Here is a 22,231-nt window from a genome sequence, read left to right on the forward strand (position 1 = left end):
GAGAGAGAGGGGGAGAGAAATCCAAGCAGGCTCTGTGCTATCAGCTTAGAGTCTGATGAGGGCTGGAACCCAGGAAATGTGAGATCATGACCTGAGCTTAAGGTGAACGCTTAACTGACTGAGCCATCTAGGCGCCCCTGGGTGCCTTATATGTTCACTTTTAATCCCTGTTTTTGGGAAATTTTTTTTCATAGCTCCTAGACTTCGAAACACCTATATCAAGGTAGCTACCCCAGTTATGAGCTTTTTTTCTTCCTTTAAATTCCTTTTTACCTTCAATGTCATTAATCATTTATATTCATTACACTAAAGGATCTTACCAGCAAAAAGGGCAACATTGGTTTGTCTGGCATCAAATGGGCATCTTGCCAGGCCACTAATTTCCTCCCCGTCATACTCTAAGGTATTCAACTATAAAAGAAAAATAAATAGCCAGTGTCACATCTGTTCAATGTACCTGTTTGAAGGCAATGCTCCTTTATTTGTACTGAAATTCTATTTGAAGAATTTTGTCTTTATTATTCCATAGCATTAGAGATAAATGGGTTATAGCAGAAAGGATTCAACTCTAAAAGCATGGCAGTGAGGGGAAAAAAAAAAGTTGGTACAAAAAGCACACCGTATGAAATAAATATACTTACCCTATAGTATCTACACATGGGATTGAATGCATTGGTACCACATACAAAAACCATCTCGTCGTTTCTTGGGACAAATACTTTAATAAAGTTGTGGCATTCATCCTAAGGAAAGTAATAATTCAATTAATATTAGACATTCCATAGGTGGACACCGTGGGATGAGGCCCACATAAAGACTAACTCTGGCAGACACTCGTCTGTTTTACTTACTTTATGTTTGCCTTTCATGGCACAGTTTTCTCGGTCCTGTTGTCTTGACCGCCACGTCAGTTTCTGTAGTAATCAAGCAAAACCAAAGTTCAATATTTTAACTGAAAAATCTTGGACATTATTCAAGTTCTGAGGGAATGCAAATAAATTTCACTCACTCACCTTGTTTGGTATGACTTCTGTTTTGGGGATTTCATTTAAGTTTACCGTATAAACTTGATCCCTGTTGGAAACAAGGCAGTACGTCAAATCATGTGAATGCATAAAAATGTTAAGCTGCTTCTTCTTATTTTATTTTTACAGATCTGCCTTTATTGTATTTGGGAGATCATTTGGATTTTCTATGTCTCCCACAAAGTCAACAAAGAGTACTTTTTCATTAGTGAGATGCTTTTATATATTGCTGTGGTTAGGGAGCAAAGAACGCTCTTCTCTTCAGGCATGGGTCAAGCTGCTACTTGGTATTAGCATAGACATACTTCTAATATTTGCTTGAATAATTCCAAGTTAAAAAAGAATAAAGAAAGATTTTTTTTCCTGCTGCTTTAGGAATAAAGAATGGTGTATGATTTCTTGATGGCAGTAATAAAATAGCACCGCTGAAGGCTTTAGCTCTGTATTTTGTTCCTGGTACACAACACTGCCTCTTCTCAGTGAATATTTTTGGCTACTTGCAATTTTTGATCACAATCACATATTAGTTTTTCATGAACTAGACACATTAATGCAAGCACCACAAGAGAAAAGAATTTTAATCTAATAAACCAACCAGAGGAAAATTACCTGCCAGCAATATAAAGTGTGTCTCGAATTTTCAACATCAGCTGAAAGTCCAGCCTGTGCTGGGATTCATTGCCCGAAGGGCGTCCTCTAAAAACCGGATATTGCCTTGAATCTGCAAGTAAAAATGGGCTAAACCATCAGTCAGGATTATGGAGCTGAAGAATCAATATACAGCATTGATTAGCTGTATATACTAGTTGTAGAAGGGTTTTAACTAAATTCCTCTCTTAAGGTCTTGAATATAAATGAATAAAAGACAGGGAGTGTGAGCAAATGGTCTTTTTCTTTTAACTGGAAATATATAACCTATACATGGGTTGCTTTAGAAAAGCAGCCAACAAAGCTGTCCCACTTTCTCTAAACACTAAGAAATGATTATGGATAAATTAATATGCAAAACATTGATTAGACATAAAAAAAAAACAAAAAAAAAAACCCCTCTCTTTCTAAAAACAAATACACCTAGAAAATCAAAACCAAAAAAGCTCCCTTCTCAGAAAAGGGGAATGTTCTTAAGGTTACTTACAGTGATAGTCGACTGTATTAAGGGGTTCATCATCTTCGGGAAAGCTGACTGCCCTCAGCTGGGAAATCATCAGGAGCAGCATGTAGGCACAGAGCAAGAAGCACCTCATGGTGGGCCAAGGTGAAGTCAGAGCAGCCCCTCCTCAGAAATCCCACTTAGCTACCTGGAAACCAGAAACAAGTTGGAAAGATCTCTATGGTGTAATGAAACTTTCTCATTTGTAATCAGCTCCATTTGCACCACCAGCTCTCTCCAGGGCCCTCCTCCAGCCAGGAATCCTGGCAGGGCTGGGTGAGGTATCTCTGAAAATACAGGCAAAAGATGGCACCATGCCAGGTCTGATTAAAGCATCTGGTGAGCATATTGAAGGTTTAGGCACATTTGCAAGAGTTTTTTGAGGTAACTACGTATGTCATCGCAGCAAGATCACCAGAACCACAAACAGAAACGCTGGCTGCTGACTTGGCAAGAAGATGGGCTAAGTTGGGATTAGAATTTTAATTAAACTCCAATCTGCTTCCCTTCCCCCAGCCTGAAATACAACCAGTACAGCTTGTCTCTTGACCCCACCCCACCCCCCACCATAAAATGCCCAAGCTGCCTCACAAATTTCCAGGGAGCTGACGGTCCTGTCGCCTCTCATCAGACCTTTGCTAAAGGCATTGCCAGATTCCCAGCATTACTCAAGCCTTCGTCCTAAATCCTAAAGTTGAACAGTTCCCTTAGCTTACTAAGACCAATATGGAGGCAATGACATGAATGACATTGAATCTGGGTGAAAGAGAATTAAAAGAAATGAAATGATTTCACGATCTATCAATTAAGCAGGACAGCACTGAGGAGTCACAGCTGACACCAGACCACTGGGGATGTCTACCTCTTTACATAAAACCATTTGGACACAAACCAATACCCTAAGTATGCCTATCCTCTTAGCTTTATTGAACTTTAGAACCGTAGGGGGCCTTAGGGACCATCTAGTCCAACCCACTCATTTTTCAGATGAGAAAGCCAAGGGCTGGAAAAATTAAGGGACTCACTGAATTTCAGGGAGCTATTTAGAACATGATCAGGGTATAGACTTACATCACCTGTGTCCCCATCCGGGCTCTTTTCATCAAATTACATGATGAAATTAACTGACTTTTTTTTTTCTCTTCAAAAAACAGCATTACAAAAAATATTTTGGGGGTAATGAATACATTCATTATCTTTGTTAAAGTGATGTTTCACATGTGTATGCATAAGTTACATTTTATTTTATTAATTTTTTTTAATGTTTATTTATTTTTGAGAGAGAGAGACAGAGACAGAGAGAGAGAGAGAGACAGGGTGTGAGTGGGGGAGGGACAGAAAGAGAGGGAGACACAGAATCTGAAGCAGGCTCCAGGCTCTGAGCTGTCAGCACAGAGTCTGACGCAGGGCTCGAATCCACGAACCGCGAGATCATGACCTGAGCTAGTCTGACGCTTAACCAACTGAGCCACCCATGTGCCCTGCATATGTTACATTTCAACTGCACATTTACATATGTGCAGTATATTGTATGTCAGTATCTCAAAAAAGTTCATAGCATTAACTGTATAATATTAACTGTCAAAAATTAAAAAAAAATCTTTAGCTGGTACTAATTTATTTAAAAAGTAAATTAGAGCTCTGTTGGGGCAATGGGATAGGTTTTTTTTTTTTTTTTTTTTTTTTTTTGAGACCATAAATGCTCTATTCTACAACAATACTACCCCTTCCTTAGCCATACTTGTCACAGCTACTGTACTGAATGGTATAACATTTAGCTTTGTCACAGTCTCATTTCCCTCATTTCCTAACTTTAGGAGATCACTTCAAATTGTGGGTGAGTCCAACCACTCAGCTGGGTACTTACTATGCCTCTTCTATCATCTTAATGTCAAACACACAGATGTACAGGCGTGTAAGCTATGTAATACTCTCAGTGTTGGTCTTTTTAACTAAAGTAGAAGGCAAGTAATATGGGAGTTTTAGAATTCTAGTTTTGCAAAAAGAGAGAACAATATTGCAATACATTTTTTCCTAGTGGAGGATGAATCCAGCAGTAAGTCAACACACTGAAAATGCCCTGCAAAAAGCATGGTGGAGTGGGATCCGTGGCAGCATCGTTTTGTACTCAAGGCGAAAGAGTGTGAACGTTGGCAAACTCGGACTTGGGCTTGGATGGACATCCACCATTACGAGCTGTTTGGCCGGGGGAAGCTTCTTCAGTCTCTTTGAGCATTCGTGTCTTTATTTGCAACATGTGGATAATACCACCTCATCCACTTGGTGAAAAGGAACTAACTGTCTCCTTCATTCAAATTCTGAGCACAGTCAGTCCTCCTCACCCATTGCCTAGGGGACATCATCACATGACCTTGACCTTAAGAATCCGGGCAGAGTCTGGGAAAAAGATGTCCTAAAATATTAAAGCTATTTGGCCATTTTTTTTCTCAAAGGATTTCTTTAAAATACAAAAATATTATGTTTAGAATAATTTTGTACAACTTGAGCCTATTTATCGAACCTAGAAAAGAAGGTAAAAAACAATCACTGTCAATCCTACCATCCTAATGCAACAAACGAAATGATTTGGTTCTACCTTCTTGCCACATGCACATATTTCCAATCATGACAAGGTGACCTCTTTTAATGTACCAGTTTTTCTGAAGCAGCGTCTTCCTGTCTCACTTTTCCACCATGCTTCCATGTTTTGCCATTTATACAGGCCCTGGAAAGCTGAAGTAGTAAAAAATATGAAATGTCGCCATAAGAAGAAAATTCTGCTATGATACGCATCCCAAACTTCATCCATCCTAAGGACACTTAGAAATATTTGTGTGAAAACAAGAGGCAGATAGTTCTGTGAATCTTTTTCCACCATGACAGGTAAGTTCACATCATATGGGCAGAGCCTTGATGTCCCAGACCTCAGGACAGGGAGGGGCCCTCACCAGGAAGGGTGTCTCTCACATCTGTGATTCCGGCATTGAGGCTGAGGATGAAATCACTGCTGACTCACTGGCAAGCACTAAGTTGCCGGCTGAGCTATCATTTCCTATAACTCATTCATCTGACACTGCAGAAAGCAATTTCTCCCCATACCCCACCCCCACCCATCTCATCCTCTAAAAATAAAGCCCCACCACTAATTGCTTCCTGTCCCTGCATAAAGCTTTATTTTAAAAAAAAAATACTTTCAGATTTGCCATAGAAATTATAAATGGAAGTATTTAATGTAAAATATACATCAAAGTAAGACTAAATGGGGGAGGCACGGATCTAGAAATAACCAAATACCTGAGAGAAATTAACCAAAGAGAACTTCTTGCATGCAAACCCCTCAGAATATCTGGCTTTTACCTTATTTAAGGAAGTATCTCAGAATTGCAGGGCCCAGGAAAATCATAAGACTAGTTTTGCTGAAGGAGGACAAGTTAAGAGGCAGGGCAAAATGCTGGAAAAGAATACAGACCTCGGGGTTTGAAAAGTCTGAGTTCACACTTGCTTGTGCCATTTACTTCCTGGCTCTGGGACCTTGTTTAGGTTGACTTCACCTCTTTAAGCCTCAGTTTCCTTAAGTGCAAATTAGGAAAATTGCCATTACTACCTCATAGGCTCTTCTGAGGATGAAATGAGACAATCTCTATAAAACACCTAACATAGAACCTGGCCCATAGTAAACCTCTAGTAGATTTTCACAGGTATCATTATGACTATTATTGTTATATATTATTGGGCAAAAATGGCCCTAGAAGGAGAAAGAAATGCTTTCTCTTTTATCTTGTACAACTTTTCACAAACCATTTATGTATACCATTGTAACAATGGTAGGGGTGCTCCTAGAGGATTAAGGTACTGCTTCATGGACATAGATGCTTCCAAGGAAGAGGAGCAAGCCACCTTCCTCATGCATAAGGTTACAGTAAAGAACATGCTGATAAGAGATTTTTCCCTTTAGCCAGAGAACAGGGGAAACTGAGTAAGTATATTTTTGGTATTATACATAGGCATCTCCCACATATTTCTGAGGTTAAAGCCTAAATGTAATGAGAGAAGCTCTTAAAAGCAGTTCAGAGCTGTCAAGATAGCAAGGGCTTGAGTGGCAGAATCCTTGAGAGAAGGAAGGGTGGCAGGAAATTGGATCCACACTTGGCACTTGATTTTATATTATGGAATTTGTTCATTCTTAAGCTATCTAAAAAGGAGAGTGTAGCTATCCAGAAAAGCCAGATTTTGGGCAGTATCAAGTTGAGGACCAAGAAGGAGCCCCCATAAATACCAACAGGCTCTCTTTTGGATCTCTGAAGATCTACATCTTAGGAAGATCCTTCCTAAGGAGAGGAAGCAAACATGAGGTAGACCAAACTACAAAAACTCCAACTTGGGGTCCAATAAAATAAATCCTGGATTGAACAGATGTAATCTCCCACCACTCTAGCTCCTTGCATAAAAGATGAGGTGAGTCCTCTCTAGAGGAAAATAATGTTATCTGGAGTGTACATTTTTTTATACAAAATGCTTAACAGCAATTACTAAACATTCCAATAACTAAGACTAAGAGAGAAAACAACAGAAATAGGCTCATAGGTACCCAGATATTATAGTTATTAAACATAAGTTAAAAAAAAATAATTGTTTATTTTGTTCAAGAAAAAAGATGACAAGATAATTTCACCAGAGAACTGGACTTTATTAAAAAAGAACTAAATGGAAATTCTACAACACAAAAGCACAGTCATCAAGCATCTTAATAGATGTGTTTAGCAACACGTTTCTTGTAGCTGAAGAAAAGATTAGTGAACTAGAAGATGGGTTAATAGAAAATATCAGATAGAAACATGGAGAGCAAAAAGGTCGGGAAATACAGATTAGGGAGTAAGACACACATAGGATCTTATGAAAACATCTAACATTAGAGTGCCTGAGAGTGAAAAGAGAGAGAGAAGTGGACAAAAGCAATATTTGACAGATAATGGCCGCATTCTTTTTCAAAACTGACAAAAAAAAAAAAAAAAACAAACATGTAAGTCTCACATTCAAGAAACTAGAATTTCTAAATACAAAGAAAAACACAGTTAAACACATCATAGTCAAGATGCTGAAAACAAAGACCAAAACAATGTTAGAAGCTGAAAGACATTTTACCTTCGAAGAAACAAGAATAGTACTGACAGCTGACTTATCAATAGAAATGATACAATCCAATAGGCCACAGAATGACATTTTTAAAGTGCTGAAAGCAAATAAATTTGGGGGCTAGAGTTCTATTACCAGTGAAAATATTCCTCAAAAATGAAGGCAAAATCAAGACATCTTAGACACATAAAAGTCAAGAGATTTGTTGTTAGCAGATCCAAACTAAAAGGAATACTGAAAGGGAGTTCTTTAAGCAGGATAACATATAGGGTTGGTTAACACAAGTTCTTTTTATGATTATAGCATAGTGGCCAAATTTGAAATTCATGAATCCCAGATAAATAAATTGGTTTAGAGTTCTTGTCTCTTTGAAACTTATATTTGTGCAAAGAAGTGAGAATTCAGGAATGAAGTAGCCATACTTTATCCCCAGCCAAAGACCCCAGGGACACACCAGAGACATGCTGATTTTAAAGCTCTACCCTAGCTATCTTCTGGAGATGCCACTTCTTGAAGAGGTGTTCAGGCTATCATGCTGCATACACCTCAGGATCTGAAAGTGGAGTTGGTTCCTCCCACTTTCCCAATCACTTCTCCAGATCTTGGACCTTCATGCTCTTGCAAACAAACAAACAAACAAACAAACAAAAACGAAAACAAAAAACAACAACAACTTTCTATTTGAGGTTCTACCTCTTCTCCTCCTTTTTAACTGGTAACTTCCTAGTCACTTTCTCTAACAGACTTTTCAAAGATTTTAGTAGCCTCAGTCTATGCTTCCACTTTGGCATGTGTCAAAAGCTTTAGCTTCTTCACCCCAAAACTCATTAAGTCAAGCACTGCATGCTCTGCTGTCAATCTCTTGTCCTTAACGCTTGCTTGTCTGACCACTTTCACTGTGACTGCTCCTCCTTCTCATCAGGGTCATCAGTCTACCAACCGATCTAATTTCTTCTAATTCACTAGCCTTTTGCAATCTGGACATATCACCTTATCCTTCTTAGATGTAACCGGCAATAGTCAATCATTTCAATAATACTTTAGCTTATATTCTAGACTCCTTCATCCTTTGTATCCTTGTCAGACTTTGTTGAAAAGTTCTTTCCTTGGATGGAGTCAATCATTCACCTTCTGCACTGCCCCAGAACAGCTGAGAACCAGTCAAGACAACCACACACTGGGGCAATTTGGTAGTAACACCACAGAATTCTTGGCCCCCCACTACATCTAGCACGATCATCTTGTGGGGATGCTATATTTCCCTATGAGATATGCCTGCTCCCCAAATGAATACATTTAAGCTTTTCCTATTGTCTGAAAAACCCTCATCTGTTCCTTCTCACTTTACTACACTCTTTCTAGATGCCCCACAGCTACCTCACTCAGAAAGTAAAAGCCATGGGATAGGAACTTCTTTACCTCTCCTGTCTCCTTCCCATTACCAAACAGATTCACTGTCTGCATCCTTATCTAGTGTTTCTTCCTCCCGTCCTGTTTTAAGAGAGACTTTCACTTCCCAAGTCCTCTCCATGTGCTTTAAACCCAACCTTTTCTGTCTTTCCTGGAATAGAAAAAAAAAATGACAAAAACATGGATTATATTTTCCTCTCTCTGGTATATTCTCTAACTTTTCATTGATTAAATACTATCCATCAGCGCTTAATCTGTCTAAGCTTCTCTCATCTCAAAAAAAATGGTAAAAAAGCTCCTGTGACCCCAGATTCTTCTCTAGCCCCCACCTTCCTTTTTCTTTCCATTCACGGGCACTTAAAAAAGTTTTGTATTCTCACTGTTGTCATTTCCTCACCTCCCACTCATTCTTCTACTTTCTCTGTTCTAGCTCCTCTCTCAATAACGCCTTTCAGTAAAGACAGGATGACCTCCAGGTAGCTAAATGCAATGGATGCTTCCAGTTCTGTCTCCTAGGATTGCTCAGTAGCTTTAGACACAGTTGACTGTTCACAGCTTTTTAAAACACCAACTTCCCTTATATCACATTCTTCTGACCTCTTGCCTATTCGGTCTGCCCTTCGTTTGTCTCTCATGTATTTCTAGATGAAACAAGCATTATCTTTTCAGAATATAAATCCCATACTATTATTTCACAGTCCTCCAGTAACTTTCTCTTACTCTTAGAAGGCCCTGATCTGTGTAATGGGGCTGTAAGACTTTCCGTGTTCTGAGTCCTGTCTCCTTCTCCAGTCTAATTTGAGCCTATATCCTTCTTTACTTGTGTTCTACCACTCTGGCCCTGTGTCTGGCCCTGCAATGTATCATTCCACCTACTTCCATCAAGTACTTTGTTCCTACTTTCACTCTGGATGGCCCTTCTTGTCTCTCATCTTTGGCTTAGTTAAGTCTTACTAAGTTTTTAGAGTCTAGAGGGTATTCTTCTCAGTGTCAGGGGATAAGCATGTGTCACAGTTGTCTATACTTGAGACAATTGTGAATGAAAGGTGAATGAAGGAAGAAACAAAAGAACTAATCAGGTGTCCTGAATCACCATGAGCCCTGCTGAATCTCTCAGGGCAAGATCAGAATTTTGGACTCCCATCTAATCTAAATGTATTTAATACTGTTGAAAAAAACAAACAGGTATAACAAAGAACAGCAGACCCAGGGAACCCTAGGTTCGACTCCCAAATAGCACTATTTCTTTTAGTTGAATATTCTGTGAGCTAAATGAAAGAATGGGGGTAGAACCAGAGCTGCAGCACCAGGGACAGCATTCATTCTATAGCACATGAAATTCCAGGGGGCACTGTTCACACTGAGAATGATAGCCAGCTCCTGGAGTTACAGGAGTTATAGGTCTACTGCCTAACAGCCCCCCACCCCCAGGACAGAATGGAAAGGTAGCAACGGGTTTCGGTTGACTGAAAAAGAGCAAAGAAAAGCAAATTAGTTGCCATTCTTTGGAGCCAACCAAGACAGGGTTGTAACTGAAGGTCAATTACAAAAGGCTTATGTTTATACAGCATTCACTTGTCTGGATTCTATGCAGTATGTCCTGGTTAGGGCTGTAGGTTTTAGTAAATGTTTAGTCAGAATTATATGACAACCAGGCTGACAGCATAGCCTGTTAAATATAAGAAAGCGAGAGGAAGAGATGATGAACCACTATTAGTCCAGAAGACGCTTAAGCAGAGTTGAGGTAGGTATTCTGGGACCTTCTAAGGAGCTCCCTGAATCCAGGCTCACCAAGTGACTCTGGACTGATGGTGTCTCTTGGAGTCTCTTGTTTAAGGAATCTCTACTGCTACCCCACTGACCTCCACCCAATCCTCTCTTGCACACAAGCTTGGGGACCAGGTGCCATATATGAACAAATATACCCTCTCTTACTCTGGGCCAGGAAGAGGTGGCTGAAAGGCCCTTGAGTCTGAGACCTTTCCGTCTTCTGGGAACTTGGGTGCCCAGGTGAGAGGAAAAGGCTTCGAGAGCTGTGATGTTAATGTCACTTTATAATCAACCATTTAAAACACTGCCCCATGGCATGTTGAGGAAATGACAAATCAGCTCTCTGACTCACCCTCCACACAGCTGAGTTCCTGCTGACAGATTAGAATCTGGAAGGACATGCATCTTCAAGGAGCAGGGAAGAGTCCCCGTGGGGAACTGGGGACTTGGAACAAAGAACCTGTCGGGGATTCTTCTCCCACTGACACTGGAAGGAGAGGAAAAGCACCGGAAACCAGGAGATTTGGGATCACAGACTTGCTGCGTGATCGCCAAGTCATTTCACATCTCTGGCTTAGGTTTCTTCATATAATAAAAAGAAAGGGGGCGGGGAGTTGGAAATGTAGGAACACTTCTTTCTCTTAAGAGTCATGATCTCCTGAAGGCTGGAGGAGAGATTATTGCTTCCCCTGCCTACTCAGATAAATGTCCTGGGGTAATCCCCACTGCCCCACAGGTTCTTTCTCCTCAATGTGTGAGCATCCCAAGTGACTCCCATCACAGACAAACAGAATTTTCCCCAATCCTGAGGCAGTTTCTGTTATCTCCCTGTCTTTCACCTCCTCCACCAAGTTTCTTTGAAGAGATGTCTGAGCCCATTTGTCTCCACTTTTTATTAAATTTTTAACCCACTTCAGTTTAACTTCAACTCTTGCCCATCAACCACCTAATTGGCAAACCCAACTCAACCCTCATTCTAAACCTTCTTTCATCTCCGCAAGGTATTTAATCATGTTGACCTCTCCTCAGTTCTTGAATGTCTACCTCTGGCCTTCATAGTTTTTTCCTTATCTATCTAGCTACTCCTATTCAGCAAACTTCCCCAACTCATCCCAACACACTCACTCTTAGATGGGATTCTTCACGGTTCCACTTGGCTCTTTGGAGATTCACTCACCTTACACCCACCTTTTTCACTACCACCAATTATCTGATGAATCCCAAATCCACATGTCCAGCACAAACCACATTCCTCAGTTATAGAGCCAGCTGTTCAATTCTTTGCCAGATATTTTGACCTCAGTAAGATATAAGCAATTTAAATTCAGAAGGGGCAAGCCTGAACTTCATATATGTTGCCCTGACTTGTCCTCCTGCTAAATACCTTATAGAGCACATGGTCTCAGCTCAAAGTGCCAGGGTTCAAATTCATGTACTATAACTTCCAAACATGTGACCTTGGATATATTATTTCATCTCTTAAAGTCCCAAGTTTTCTCACCAAAAATGAGGATAATTGTAGCACTTACATCATTACAGTGCCTCAATGAAATAATCTATGCAACACATATAACTAAACCTTTTGTACATGATAAGGATTCAATAATTACAACTACTAGTATTGTTCTTATTGATATTTTAAATATCCTACTCCATCACTTAAGCCTTAAATTTGAGAGTCATCCTAGATTTCTCCCCTTCATCCTCTCTAATCTTTTAGCACACCCTATTGATTTTTCTCTTCCTCGTTCTAGAATGCACTCTTAACCGGTTTTTGCTCTCCTAGACTTAAGTTCATTCTCCAAAAAGCCACTAGAATGATCTTTCCAAAGCACAAATAGTATCATGTTACTTTTTTTCTAAAAACAGTTTAATGGTTTCTAAAGTCCTCTATGATAAAATCCAAGTTCATTTCCAAGATTTACAAGGTTCTTCACAAGCTGATTCTTGCCAGCTTCTGTCCCTCAAATGCCCGTCTTGGAAATTGTCTACTTATCACCACAAACTGTCCCTGGCCTTTACTTCTGGCCATTCTTCCCCCCAACCCCTAATCCCTCTTCTCTGGCCACACTGCTCTCCTAATGATGGCTAATCATACTGTAGTACCACATAAATACTTGTATTACAGATCTTATCATTTCATAGTAATTACTTGTTTTCACAGCTTCTCTGCTGGGATGCTTCTGGGAGAGAGCAGATCTTATTCATCCTCTATCCCAGCATCAGGACAGGAACTGGCATCTAGGAGGTCTTCAGTCAGTATTTAATGAATACAGGAAGAGGTAAATCTACAAAAGAGGTTGTACATGTGACAGGACTCTGCTATGGCACAGGTGCCACATGAACATCTCTCTACCATTGCCTCAAATACCTAGAGTCTTGAGCCTACAATTGCTCTCCTAGCACACAATCCTCATCAGCCCCCACTCCATGAGTTTCCAGGTGCTGCAAAACCAACAGGTCCTTTACAAACGGCAACAGATGTCTCTTTTCACACTTAGCCATCATTAACAAATTGCTCTTTGATCCAGGAGCCATGGGTAACAAGGGCCAAAGGAGTTAAGCGATTTCTGCCACACACACGTCGCCCCTCCACTGGAATTCCTGTTCATTTTGAAGCTTCCCCAGAACAAAGAAAAGGAAAGCAGAGCTGTTCCTGAGATTAAAGAACAGGGTATATGGGACTGGCAGAGAAAGAAGCCTGCTTGGCTCCCCACTACCCAACAAACAAAAATAAAATAAAAGTTAGCCTGCCTAATGGCTGGCTGATGTCTGAGATCCTGCAATGGGAAATTCTTTTCTTTGGCAGATGGCCTTTTGTCCAGTTATAAAGTAAGTAGCGCTAAAGCACACTGCATAAGCCAGAAATCAGGACGAGTACCTTCCTAAGATCTTTTCTTTGGGCTAGATTCTAATAGGAGAAAAAGGAAAGGCGGGAATGGATGCCATGGAAGGGAGGCAAGGGGCATGCTGTAGGGTGTGGAAGCCTGTTGTGTTCTTTATTAATGCCTTGCTCTTATAATTGATGCTTTCCTCAAAGTTGGGTCAATTTTGTTTATTTTAATTTCATTTTACATGCATGAGGAAAGCTGGCTATTTTAAAAAGTTTTCTGAAAATTAAAGCAGCTTTTTATGTAAGGTTTTCAGTTTAAGTCTGAATTTTTTTTTTTAAGCAAAGCATACCAATATCTCCATCAGTAATGCTTCTGGTCAAATATTAATAATTCAAAAAGGAATTGAACTTAAAAGGAACTGAGCAGGAAGGTACATAAAACAGGATCTAACCTGTCTTTGCCAAATTCTGAGCAAATCAGAAACAGGGATCTCAGAATTGGACCTCTGATTAGAGCCATGGCTCCGGGGAATGTAATTCTAGTGACAACTTGTCTAGAAGTTCTGCCGGTCGGCCCTAACTCAGATTGGGTAACATTTGAAAGCAAAATTGTCCTAGAAATGATCTTCATTTAATGAGAAAGTAACACAAGAAACTAATGAGAGGACGAGCCCCACATCTAAGCAGAGAGAACCCGCCATCCAGGCAGATGACAAACACATCAGCTTCTTAAGAGATCAAGATGAGGACTAGCTTTGTGAAAATACAAAACATAGGAACCTTCTATGATTGACAAAGAAAACCAAATTAGATAGCAGAAGATTGCTGTGGCAGATACTCACACAACAGTGTGCTCTCTTTTCAGGGAGGACTGTGGGGCTTTCGAGGCTAACTTGGTGACAAGAGAAATTAAAAGCCTTTTCTTTTGTTATCTCCTCCACACAGGGAGCTCTGGCCAATCCCGGCTGCTCCCCCAGGGCCTCCAGGAGAGGAACCATTCTAGACAAAGGAAGAGCTCAGGGTTCCAAGGGATGACTGAGATGCCAAAGGACTCAGCCTGTCTTTGGAACATTGGCTTATTCTACCAGATGACCTGCTGGGGCTGCCATATGGCCTGTGCGTGACATTCTGTTCAGGATAAAAGGGCCTGGGTCCATGCCTGCTTCTGCCCTCTGGGCTAGGATGACAGAAGTAGAGCACGTTTGTTCTGATTCTACTGACTTTCTGATGCCGCCACCACTACTGACTTTCCGATGCTGCTTTCAATATCCTCCATGGTGTCTTTTTCAGCTTTTCAAAGAACATGAACAACACTGAGGCAAGGAAAGACTAGGATGAGCTGCTGCTACTATTCCTGGGAGAGAAGAAGCAGATAAATGAAGGAACTTCTACTCCAAGAGTGGTGAAGCCAGTGCAGAACCTAGATGTCACAAGAGTCCAGTGATCTATGCTTACAGCCACTGCCAACAACAATAGCAATTGTTCTGCATTAAAGAGCTCGTGTCTTCACGTTTTATATTCTGCAAACCACCTCACCAGAGATTTCCAGAAGATGTCATGATCTAAAACAGTGTCCGAGGGTTTAGAGAAGGGTTAAACTCTAACAATCCAGAGTAAGAGAAGCAGCCTTTCTTAAAATTTTAAAAGTCAAAAATTCCTGGTTCAAATCCTGTGATTTTCAGCTGCCAAAAACATGGCTTTTATCTGCCTTCTGCATTTGAGTAAGCCAACAGTAATGGTTGCTTGTCCGTGGCAAATGTGGAGAACGATTATTAATGGTTTCAAAGGACCTAAAGCATTACTGTTATCCACATTCCATTAGAAAATTCAGTTCCACTTTGTTTTTAAAAATGCCCTTCCTGCATCAAGAGTATGTGGCCTTTGTACTATTGTTGCAACTCCCTGTGAGGTTATAATTATTTTGAAATAATTATTTATTTATTTATTAAAAATTTTAAATGTTTATTTTTGAGAAAGAGAGAGAGAGAGGAGAGAGAGCACAAGCAGGGGAGGGGCATGGAGGAAGACACAGAATCCAAAGCAGACTTCAGGCTCTGAGCTGTCAACACAGAACCTGACACAGTGCTCTCAAACTCACAAACCACAAGATCCTGACCTCAGCTGAAGCTGGATGCTAAATGGACTGAGTCATCCAGGTGCCCCTCAAAATAATTTTTTAAAGATTTTTTTAACTGTTTATTTATTTTTGATAGAGAGAGAGAGAGAGTGAGTATGAGCAGGGGAGGGGCAGAGAGAGAGGGAGACACAGAATCTGAAGCAGGCTCCAGGCTCTGAGCTGTCAGCACAGAGCCCGACGCGGGGCTCAAACTCACAAACTGTGAGATCATGACCTGAGGCGAAATCAGATGCTTAACTGACTGACCAACCCTGTTGCCTCTCAAAATAATTTTTTAAAAGAAAACTATTTTGTCCCAGGGAGCCTGGGTGGCTCAGCTGGTTGAGTGTCTAACTTCGGTCAGGTCACGATCTTGCAGTTGATGGGTTCGAGCCCCACATCGGGCTCTCTGCTGTCAACGCAGAGCCTGCTTCTGATCCTCTGTCCCCTTCTCTCTGCCCATCACCCCCACTCCCTCTCTCTTTCTCTCTCAAAAATAAACATTTGCCCTACTGATAGAAACGAGATCCCTGGTGACTTATGTTAGCCCAAAAGTCCTAGACTGAAAGAGAGGTTGTAATCAAGAGTGAGAATAATGGCCCAAGTGTATTTTATGAGCGGCACAACCTCTGTGAGGGCCCAGCCTAGGCCTGGGTTAGTTTACCTGTGGATTTTTTGAAACATCGGGGGCCACAGAGACAAAATGGGAGTTTAGGTAAATTGATGCTGATTCCTTATTTTTAACTAACTCAACTCAACACCCAGAGGGTATGAGAAAAGCTGGGCCCTTCCTTCTATGAAGGGTGGGGCCTGACTAAAGTATGGGGGTTGGGAACAGGGACTCTGGAGCCACAATGTCTAGGTAGGAGTCCCAGCTTTGCCACTTAATTAGCTGTTTGCTCTTGAGCAAGTGGTTAACTACTCTGTACCTCACTTCCCTGTAAACCAGGAATAACGTTAGCAGCTTTCTCACAGAGTTGGTCTGAGGATGGAATGAGTTATTAAAGCAGCATACAGAATTCCCAGCACATGTTATGTGATTGGGCGAGTACCAGGAAGATGGTGCAAGGCTGAAGGCACAGCCTTGAGAAAGGGTTGTGTGCTTCCAGTGCTAGTGCTGGAGGTAATTATGCTTCAAACGTTATATTACCCCTATCTACATCTATTCTGGCCTCACCTTATGAATCACCTCGGTGGCGGGGGGTGGGTACTAATCTTACCCCAGACATCAAATACACCTGGAGATAATAGGGAGTTAGGAAATCTGGATTCTACCTTTAAAAATTTTTTTTAATGTTTATTTATTATTGAGACACAGAGAGAGACAGAGCATGAGCAGGGGAGGGGCAGAGAGAAAGGGAGACACAGAATCTGAAGCAGACTCCAGGCTCTGAGCTGTTAGCACAGAGCTCAACACGGGGCTTGAACTCACCAGGAGGTCATGACCTGAGCTGAAGTCGGATGCTTAACTGATTGAGCCACCCAGGCATCCCTGGATTCTACCTTTGATTCAGCTTGAGCTAGCTGAGAGGCCACAAGAAAGCTAACGTACATTCTCTGGCTTCAGTTTCCTCACCTATATGATGATGAGAGGGTTGGGCTAGAATGTCCAAAGTCTCTACGGACTCCTCCAAGTCATTAGCTTTTATGATTCTGATCTTATGTGCCTGGTTTGAGAAAGGCTCTTTACCAAAAGCAAAATGATTCCCAATTCACACTTCTGAATTTTTCCTATAGCACTGATGTTGCCTAGGATACAAAGTGCAAGTACTCCCTCTGAATCCCGGGGACTGGGGAGCGCTGTGATCACTGCCTCTGACGTGTAACGCCAAACCACACACAGGCTTCGCAGTACAAACTGATGGGATGAACATGGAATGAGTCTCCACTGGCATGTATGAATGGGGATGTGGCATTCTGATGGTGTACCAGATGCAACGGCAGAGGGTAAATTTTTTCCCTCACTGTCACGTGGCTTTGAGAAATACTAGCTTTAAGTGCTGTCTCTAGCTTCTTTGGAACTGGGGATCAGGTGGTGCAAGCCCTCCCACAGGTCAACAGATCACTTCCAATGTCTTTAAATTTCATGATATACTTGTGGGAAGCTTAGCTCACATACACCCAGAAGCCCTAGGTCTCTTCAACTCTCTCTGTCCCCACATGTACTTCATAGCTGACAAAGGTATTTCATTAACTTCTGTGTGTGAGAACAGCCCCCAGGTCTCAGGGATATTCATCCTACTCCAGGGACTGGGCCAATGAAGCTTTCACTTTTATTGTGTTTTATGCTTTTAAAACAAAAATGCCTTGTCTATTTTGGTCCTTAAAGGCTTAGGACAGAAATGATTACCTCCACTGAATTTCATGTCAGCTTCATGAGGACACAAGTTACGTCTGTTCTGTTCTTGGCTTTTATCTTTATAACCACCATGGTATCTGGTACCAGATACCTACTCACAGAATGTTTACCGAGTTAGTGCATGAATTTCCACCACACAGATGAGAAGTTAAAGAACTGCTTGAGGTTAGGCTGTTAAAAAGAGGCTGCTGGATCATCTGTCTCCGGGTCTGTTGCTCTTTCTATCACCTCAGTGGCTAATCTCAGAGAGGCTCAAAATGGAATTGCATAGACAAACATAAAAACTAGGTTCCACAAGGACATTCAGCAGTGACCTTACAAATTCGAGGCCTAAGAGGGAGCAGCGGGCAGCATTTGGATGATGCCTCTCTTAGCCATGCACATTCTGGGTGTATGGAGTCACCCAATTCCAAAATGAGCCTGCTTCCCCTGCCTCGCTGTCTTTGCATGTGCTGTGCCTGCCACTTGGAATGTCTTTCCTATCTTTTCCTCACCAGCTCCTAATCAGAAGTCACTTTCCACCAAGATTTTCCCTTTCCTGCCTTCTGCCACCAAAATCTGAGCTCGCCTTTGTTAGAACACATACCACACAATGTTAGGCTTCCTCATTTCCTCAGCTTCCTTTCTTTTCCCCAGCCCCACGCTGTAAGATCCTTGAGTTCAGGGACTGTCTCTTATATCCATAAATAAATTCCTAAAAAGTGGTTGGGATACAGGTTTTTAATAATTGTTTGTTGAATGAATTGTTGTGTGCAACCCTGTACCTTATAAAAAAAAAAAAAAAGTTTAAAAATCTCCAAAGAGCACTTTTCCCACTAATGATGAGCCGGTAGCAATGGTCACCCATATGCACCAGTAATGAATACACACCGGCATGAAATTATGCAGCCGTGTGTGTGGGAGGCACTCATGCTCATAGCTGCTGAATGTGACCACAGTAAGACACAGGCTCCTGCTGATGTTGTGATTGCTGCAATTGCGGAGATAAATACACAGGAGTTACAATGCTCCAGTAATATTATCTGGCCCATTTTCTACAATGACCTGAGCCTTGGACCTGCGGCTCCAAATTCCATCCCAGCCATATAGGAAGTGGAAGCACCCTGGTACACACACACACACACACGCACACGCACACGCACACGCACACACACACACACACACACACAGTGTTGCTTACCACATGCAAACAGGCTGAACATTACAGAAGAAAGATTGACAGAAATTAGTCTAATTACTTTTGGAGAGAAAAGTGTGGCTGACTTTCCTTTTCACCACTTACCCTTATTACAGACTTGCAGCTCCTTGGTAAAAATAATTATAAAACCAGGAAGGTGGAAGGTTTGGGGGTCTTTTATGTAAAGGATACAGGGACAAAGAGGGATTATAAAAAGCATAGGCAAAGAACTCTACCAGGACTGAGGGAAAGCAAACAGGAGGGACCTGTAGGTTTCTTCCCAAGTTGTGTCTCTTCCAAGCTGGGGAGAGAGGGAACGCTGCCTCTTTCCTGTTGCACATGCTGAAGGTCCCAGAGAGCTTTTGGGGTAGTGGGGACCCAAGAAGAGGAGGCCATTAACACAGGCACAATCCTCACTCCAATGTGGGTGGGGAGACCGCTTTTCAGAGGCATTCTGATCAAAGGTTCCCAGGCCCTAAACTGTATCTCAAAAGAGCCTGTACCACCTTCTCTGCTTCCTGTGTCTTTCTGAGCCCCCAACCTTCCAAGGCAGAGGAGGAAACAAGGGCGCTGTGGAGCACCTGAGGGCTGGACAGAAGGGGCCCCAGCAGCGTGGGCTTCTGTGCCCTCCCACGCTCCCAGGCCAGATCTGTCACCTCTTCTGAGATGAGATTAGGGAACATTGCTGCTGAGTGCCTCGCCACAGTTTTTTAAAGGGACAAGTGAGAAAATGGAAGTAAAAATACTTTGTAGACTGTAAAGGTGCTATACAAGTGTGAAGAAGTAGTATTATTATCGGTGCTTTATTTAGTTGGAGTCTGCATCAGCACGGTATACTGACATCGCTTACGCTTTGGCTCAAATCAATATGAACATTCCTCATTCCACAGATGCAGCTGCTCCTCGAGTGGCCGGCCTTCGGGGCCTCCTGCCCTTTGCTCCTGCTGTTCTCTGGACCTAGAATGCCTTCCGAGTGAGGATGCTCTGACTGGCAAGTTCCTAATCATCCCTTAGGGCCCATCACCGGTTCGGGCCGCTTTCCATCTCTCTCTAGTCTCCTTTCACAACACCCTATCCATTTCAACTATGGATTTGCCATGGTGGGTAGCACTGGCCACCTTCTTGCTCCCTTTCTGATTAGACTGTGAGTTCCTGGAAGCAGGATGTAGGACTTCTTAGTGGAAATAAGCTCGTATGCCAGTACGTGAGATATTGCCCAGGCCCGCCCCACTAAGAGAGCAAAGATGGCCATCGATAACATACTCCTTCGGTTTACAGGCGACGCGTCTGGGGTCCTGTGTAATCTGCACAAGCTGGAGGCTGGAGAAGTGGAGGCCGTAACGATCCATGACAAGCCATGGATGAATGCTAAGGAGGCAAGAGACATTGTGCTCAGCGCCCCCTAGGTTGCTGGTGCTATTTCTCCAAATTTGCAGATGAGGAAATAAAGAGGCAGTCGGCCTTCAGTCCCAAAACTAAATAGCGGGGCTTAAGTCAGTTTGACTCTAATGCCTGTGGTCTTAATCACTACACCCGGAAAAGGTACGGCAGAAGAAATGGACAGGAGAGGAGAGAAGAGGCATTTGTAATTTGCTAAGAAAAGAAAAATACCTATCTTTAGCTTGATTTTATCATTGTTGTTTTAAGATATGGACTGCATTAGTTCCCTTGCATCCCTTCTTTCAGCCTGATGACATAGCAGGTAATGGTAGCAAATAAAGGTTCTGTGAAAAACATAAAATAGTAAGAGGTCTTTCATGCAGGACAAGAGCCAAGATCCTGCCTCCCTAAGTCTTGGGGGCTGGCTTCCACCTTTTCCCCCTGTCTCCACCGTTGAAGCAGTGAGAGGCCACTTCCCTACCATCCTTGACATAATCAGCAGTCTTTCAGTTGTTTCCAAGGATGCCACAGCAGGGATGCAGCAGGGACCCGCCTCCGGGGCCAGGGAATCTCCCTGTTTGGGTGCTCTTGTGTACGCATAGACTAGGGTGGAAGGCCTGATGGAAGGTGGAAGGCCTCTTTGCTCCCGGGTCCTTCAAAGCTCAAGAAAGCCTGGCTTGGGAACCTGTTCCTTTAAATGTCTGGCAGGCCAGGCAGAGCAGATGTGAGGGGGAGGCGCGCGGCAAGGTAGTCTCTGCCTCTAGAGAGCTTGTCCGCTTTTCAAGTTTCTGTCTTCAAGGACCAATAAGAGGACATCAAAGGGGAAGTTCTCACCCACCTCCCACTTCGGCCCCGTAAAATGGCTGGAAATGCGCTGTCGCTGCATGGAACCCAAGGAAAGAGCGACGGGATGATGGTCCATCTTTTCACCACTCCTGAGAAGAAATCCTCTTATCGAGGAAACACATTTGAAAAATATTCTGGTTCCACCACCCACTAGATGTGTGACCTTGGAAAAATTACTTAACCTTGCATCTCTGAAAAATAGAAAATGATTCCACTTATCCTAAAGGATTGTTCTGAGGGTTGTAGGCTTAATATACAGCGAACCTTTAGAACTGCCTGGTGAATAAGCGCAGTGAGTACTAGCTATTAGCATGGTTATTGCTGTTGGTATTATTATTAGCATCACTCTGTTTTCTCTCTGCTCTGTTCCCTGCCCTGTGATGATCTAATCTTTTCTGCATATAAACTCTAGAGATTTCAGTTCCAAATTCTCCCTTGTAATATTCTTTGGAAGACTGGACAAAGAAACTGACTTCAAATAATTTCCCTTTTCGTGGTAGTAGCAATGGAAACACCTAAGTCAACCACTCAGCAATCAGGCAAGATCCTCATAAAGATGGCTGTCGGCACATTAGAAGTTAAGCATTTTGCCAGTATAAATGCACCAAATATATTTAATGTCATTATTCTTCTGGAGACACATCACACACTCAAGCCCATCTCTAGTATCTATCTTAATAGAAAAGAGCCCTGACAACCGATGATTAATAGCACTGAGACCTGGCTTCCTGAAGAAGGCTGCGTAATAGAAGGAATACTGCTAGATTCCCAGTAGCAGAAATGTTAGTCCAAGAGATGCTGGGCTGAATTCCTTGTGGGAAAGGTAAATGGGGTCAATGGAGATCTCACTCCTGAGGAATTCTGAAAAGTAGGGAGTGGGAATTACTGCTACAATACATCCCAGGCCGTGATGTTCCAAGTATCTAGATTTTCAACCTCTCAAAGGGTTAGAAATTCTGTATAGCACTTTAAAAACATGGCAACCAAATATTTTTACACTGTTCCCATTTAGAAGTGGGATATATATATATA

The 22,231-nt window shown here is 42.1% G+C and overlaps 1 protein-coding gene across 12 annotated transcripts in view; it reads right to left on the minus strand.

The window, feature by feature from the left end:
* Window positions 1-22,231, minus strand: part of SEMA6D (semaphorin 6D) — a 578,700-nt gene that overhangs the window by 12,356 nt on the left and 544,113 nt on the right. For 11 of the 12 annotated variants that reach the window (XM_019442211.2, XM_019442217.2, XM_019442215.2 and 8 more), the window contains 6 exons: window positions 2,161-2,323; window positions 1,635-1,746; window positions 1,014-1,074; window positions 852-914; window positions 642-743; window positions 321-411 (listed from right to left, as the gene is read on the minus strand). In XM_019442211.2, the coding sequence (XP_019297756.2) occupies window positions 321-411; window positions 642-743; window positions 852-914; window positions 1,014-1,074; window positions 1,635-1,746; window positions 2,161-2,269 (538 nt within the window). In that variant the 5' untranslated portion in view covers window positions 2,270-2,323. Of the gene's footprint in view, window positions 1-320; window positions 412-641; window positions 744-851; window positions 915-1,013; window positions 1,075-1,634; window positions 1,747-2,160; window positions 2,324-4,771; window positions 4,797-22,231 lie in introns of those variants that run through there. The other variant, XM_019442214.2, reaches the window with a different exon arrangement.

The sequence above is a fragment of the Panthera pardus genome, unplaced genomic scaffold (genome assembly GCF_024362965.1).
Source record: "Panthera pardus isolate Hobbes unplaced genomic scaffold, ASM2436296v1 HiC_scaffold_24, whole genome shotgun sequence".
In the NCBI taxonomy this organism is placed as follows: Eukaryota; Metazoa; Chordata; class Mammalia; order Carnivora; family Felidae; genus Panthera; species Panthera pardus.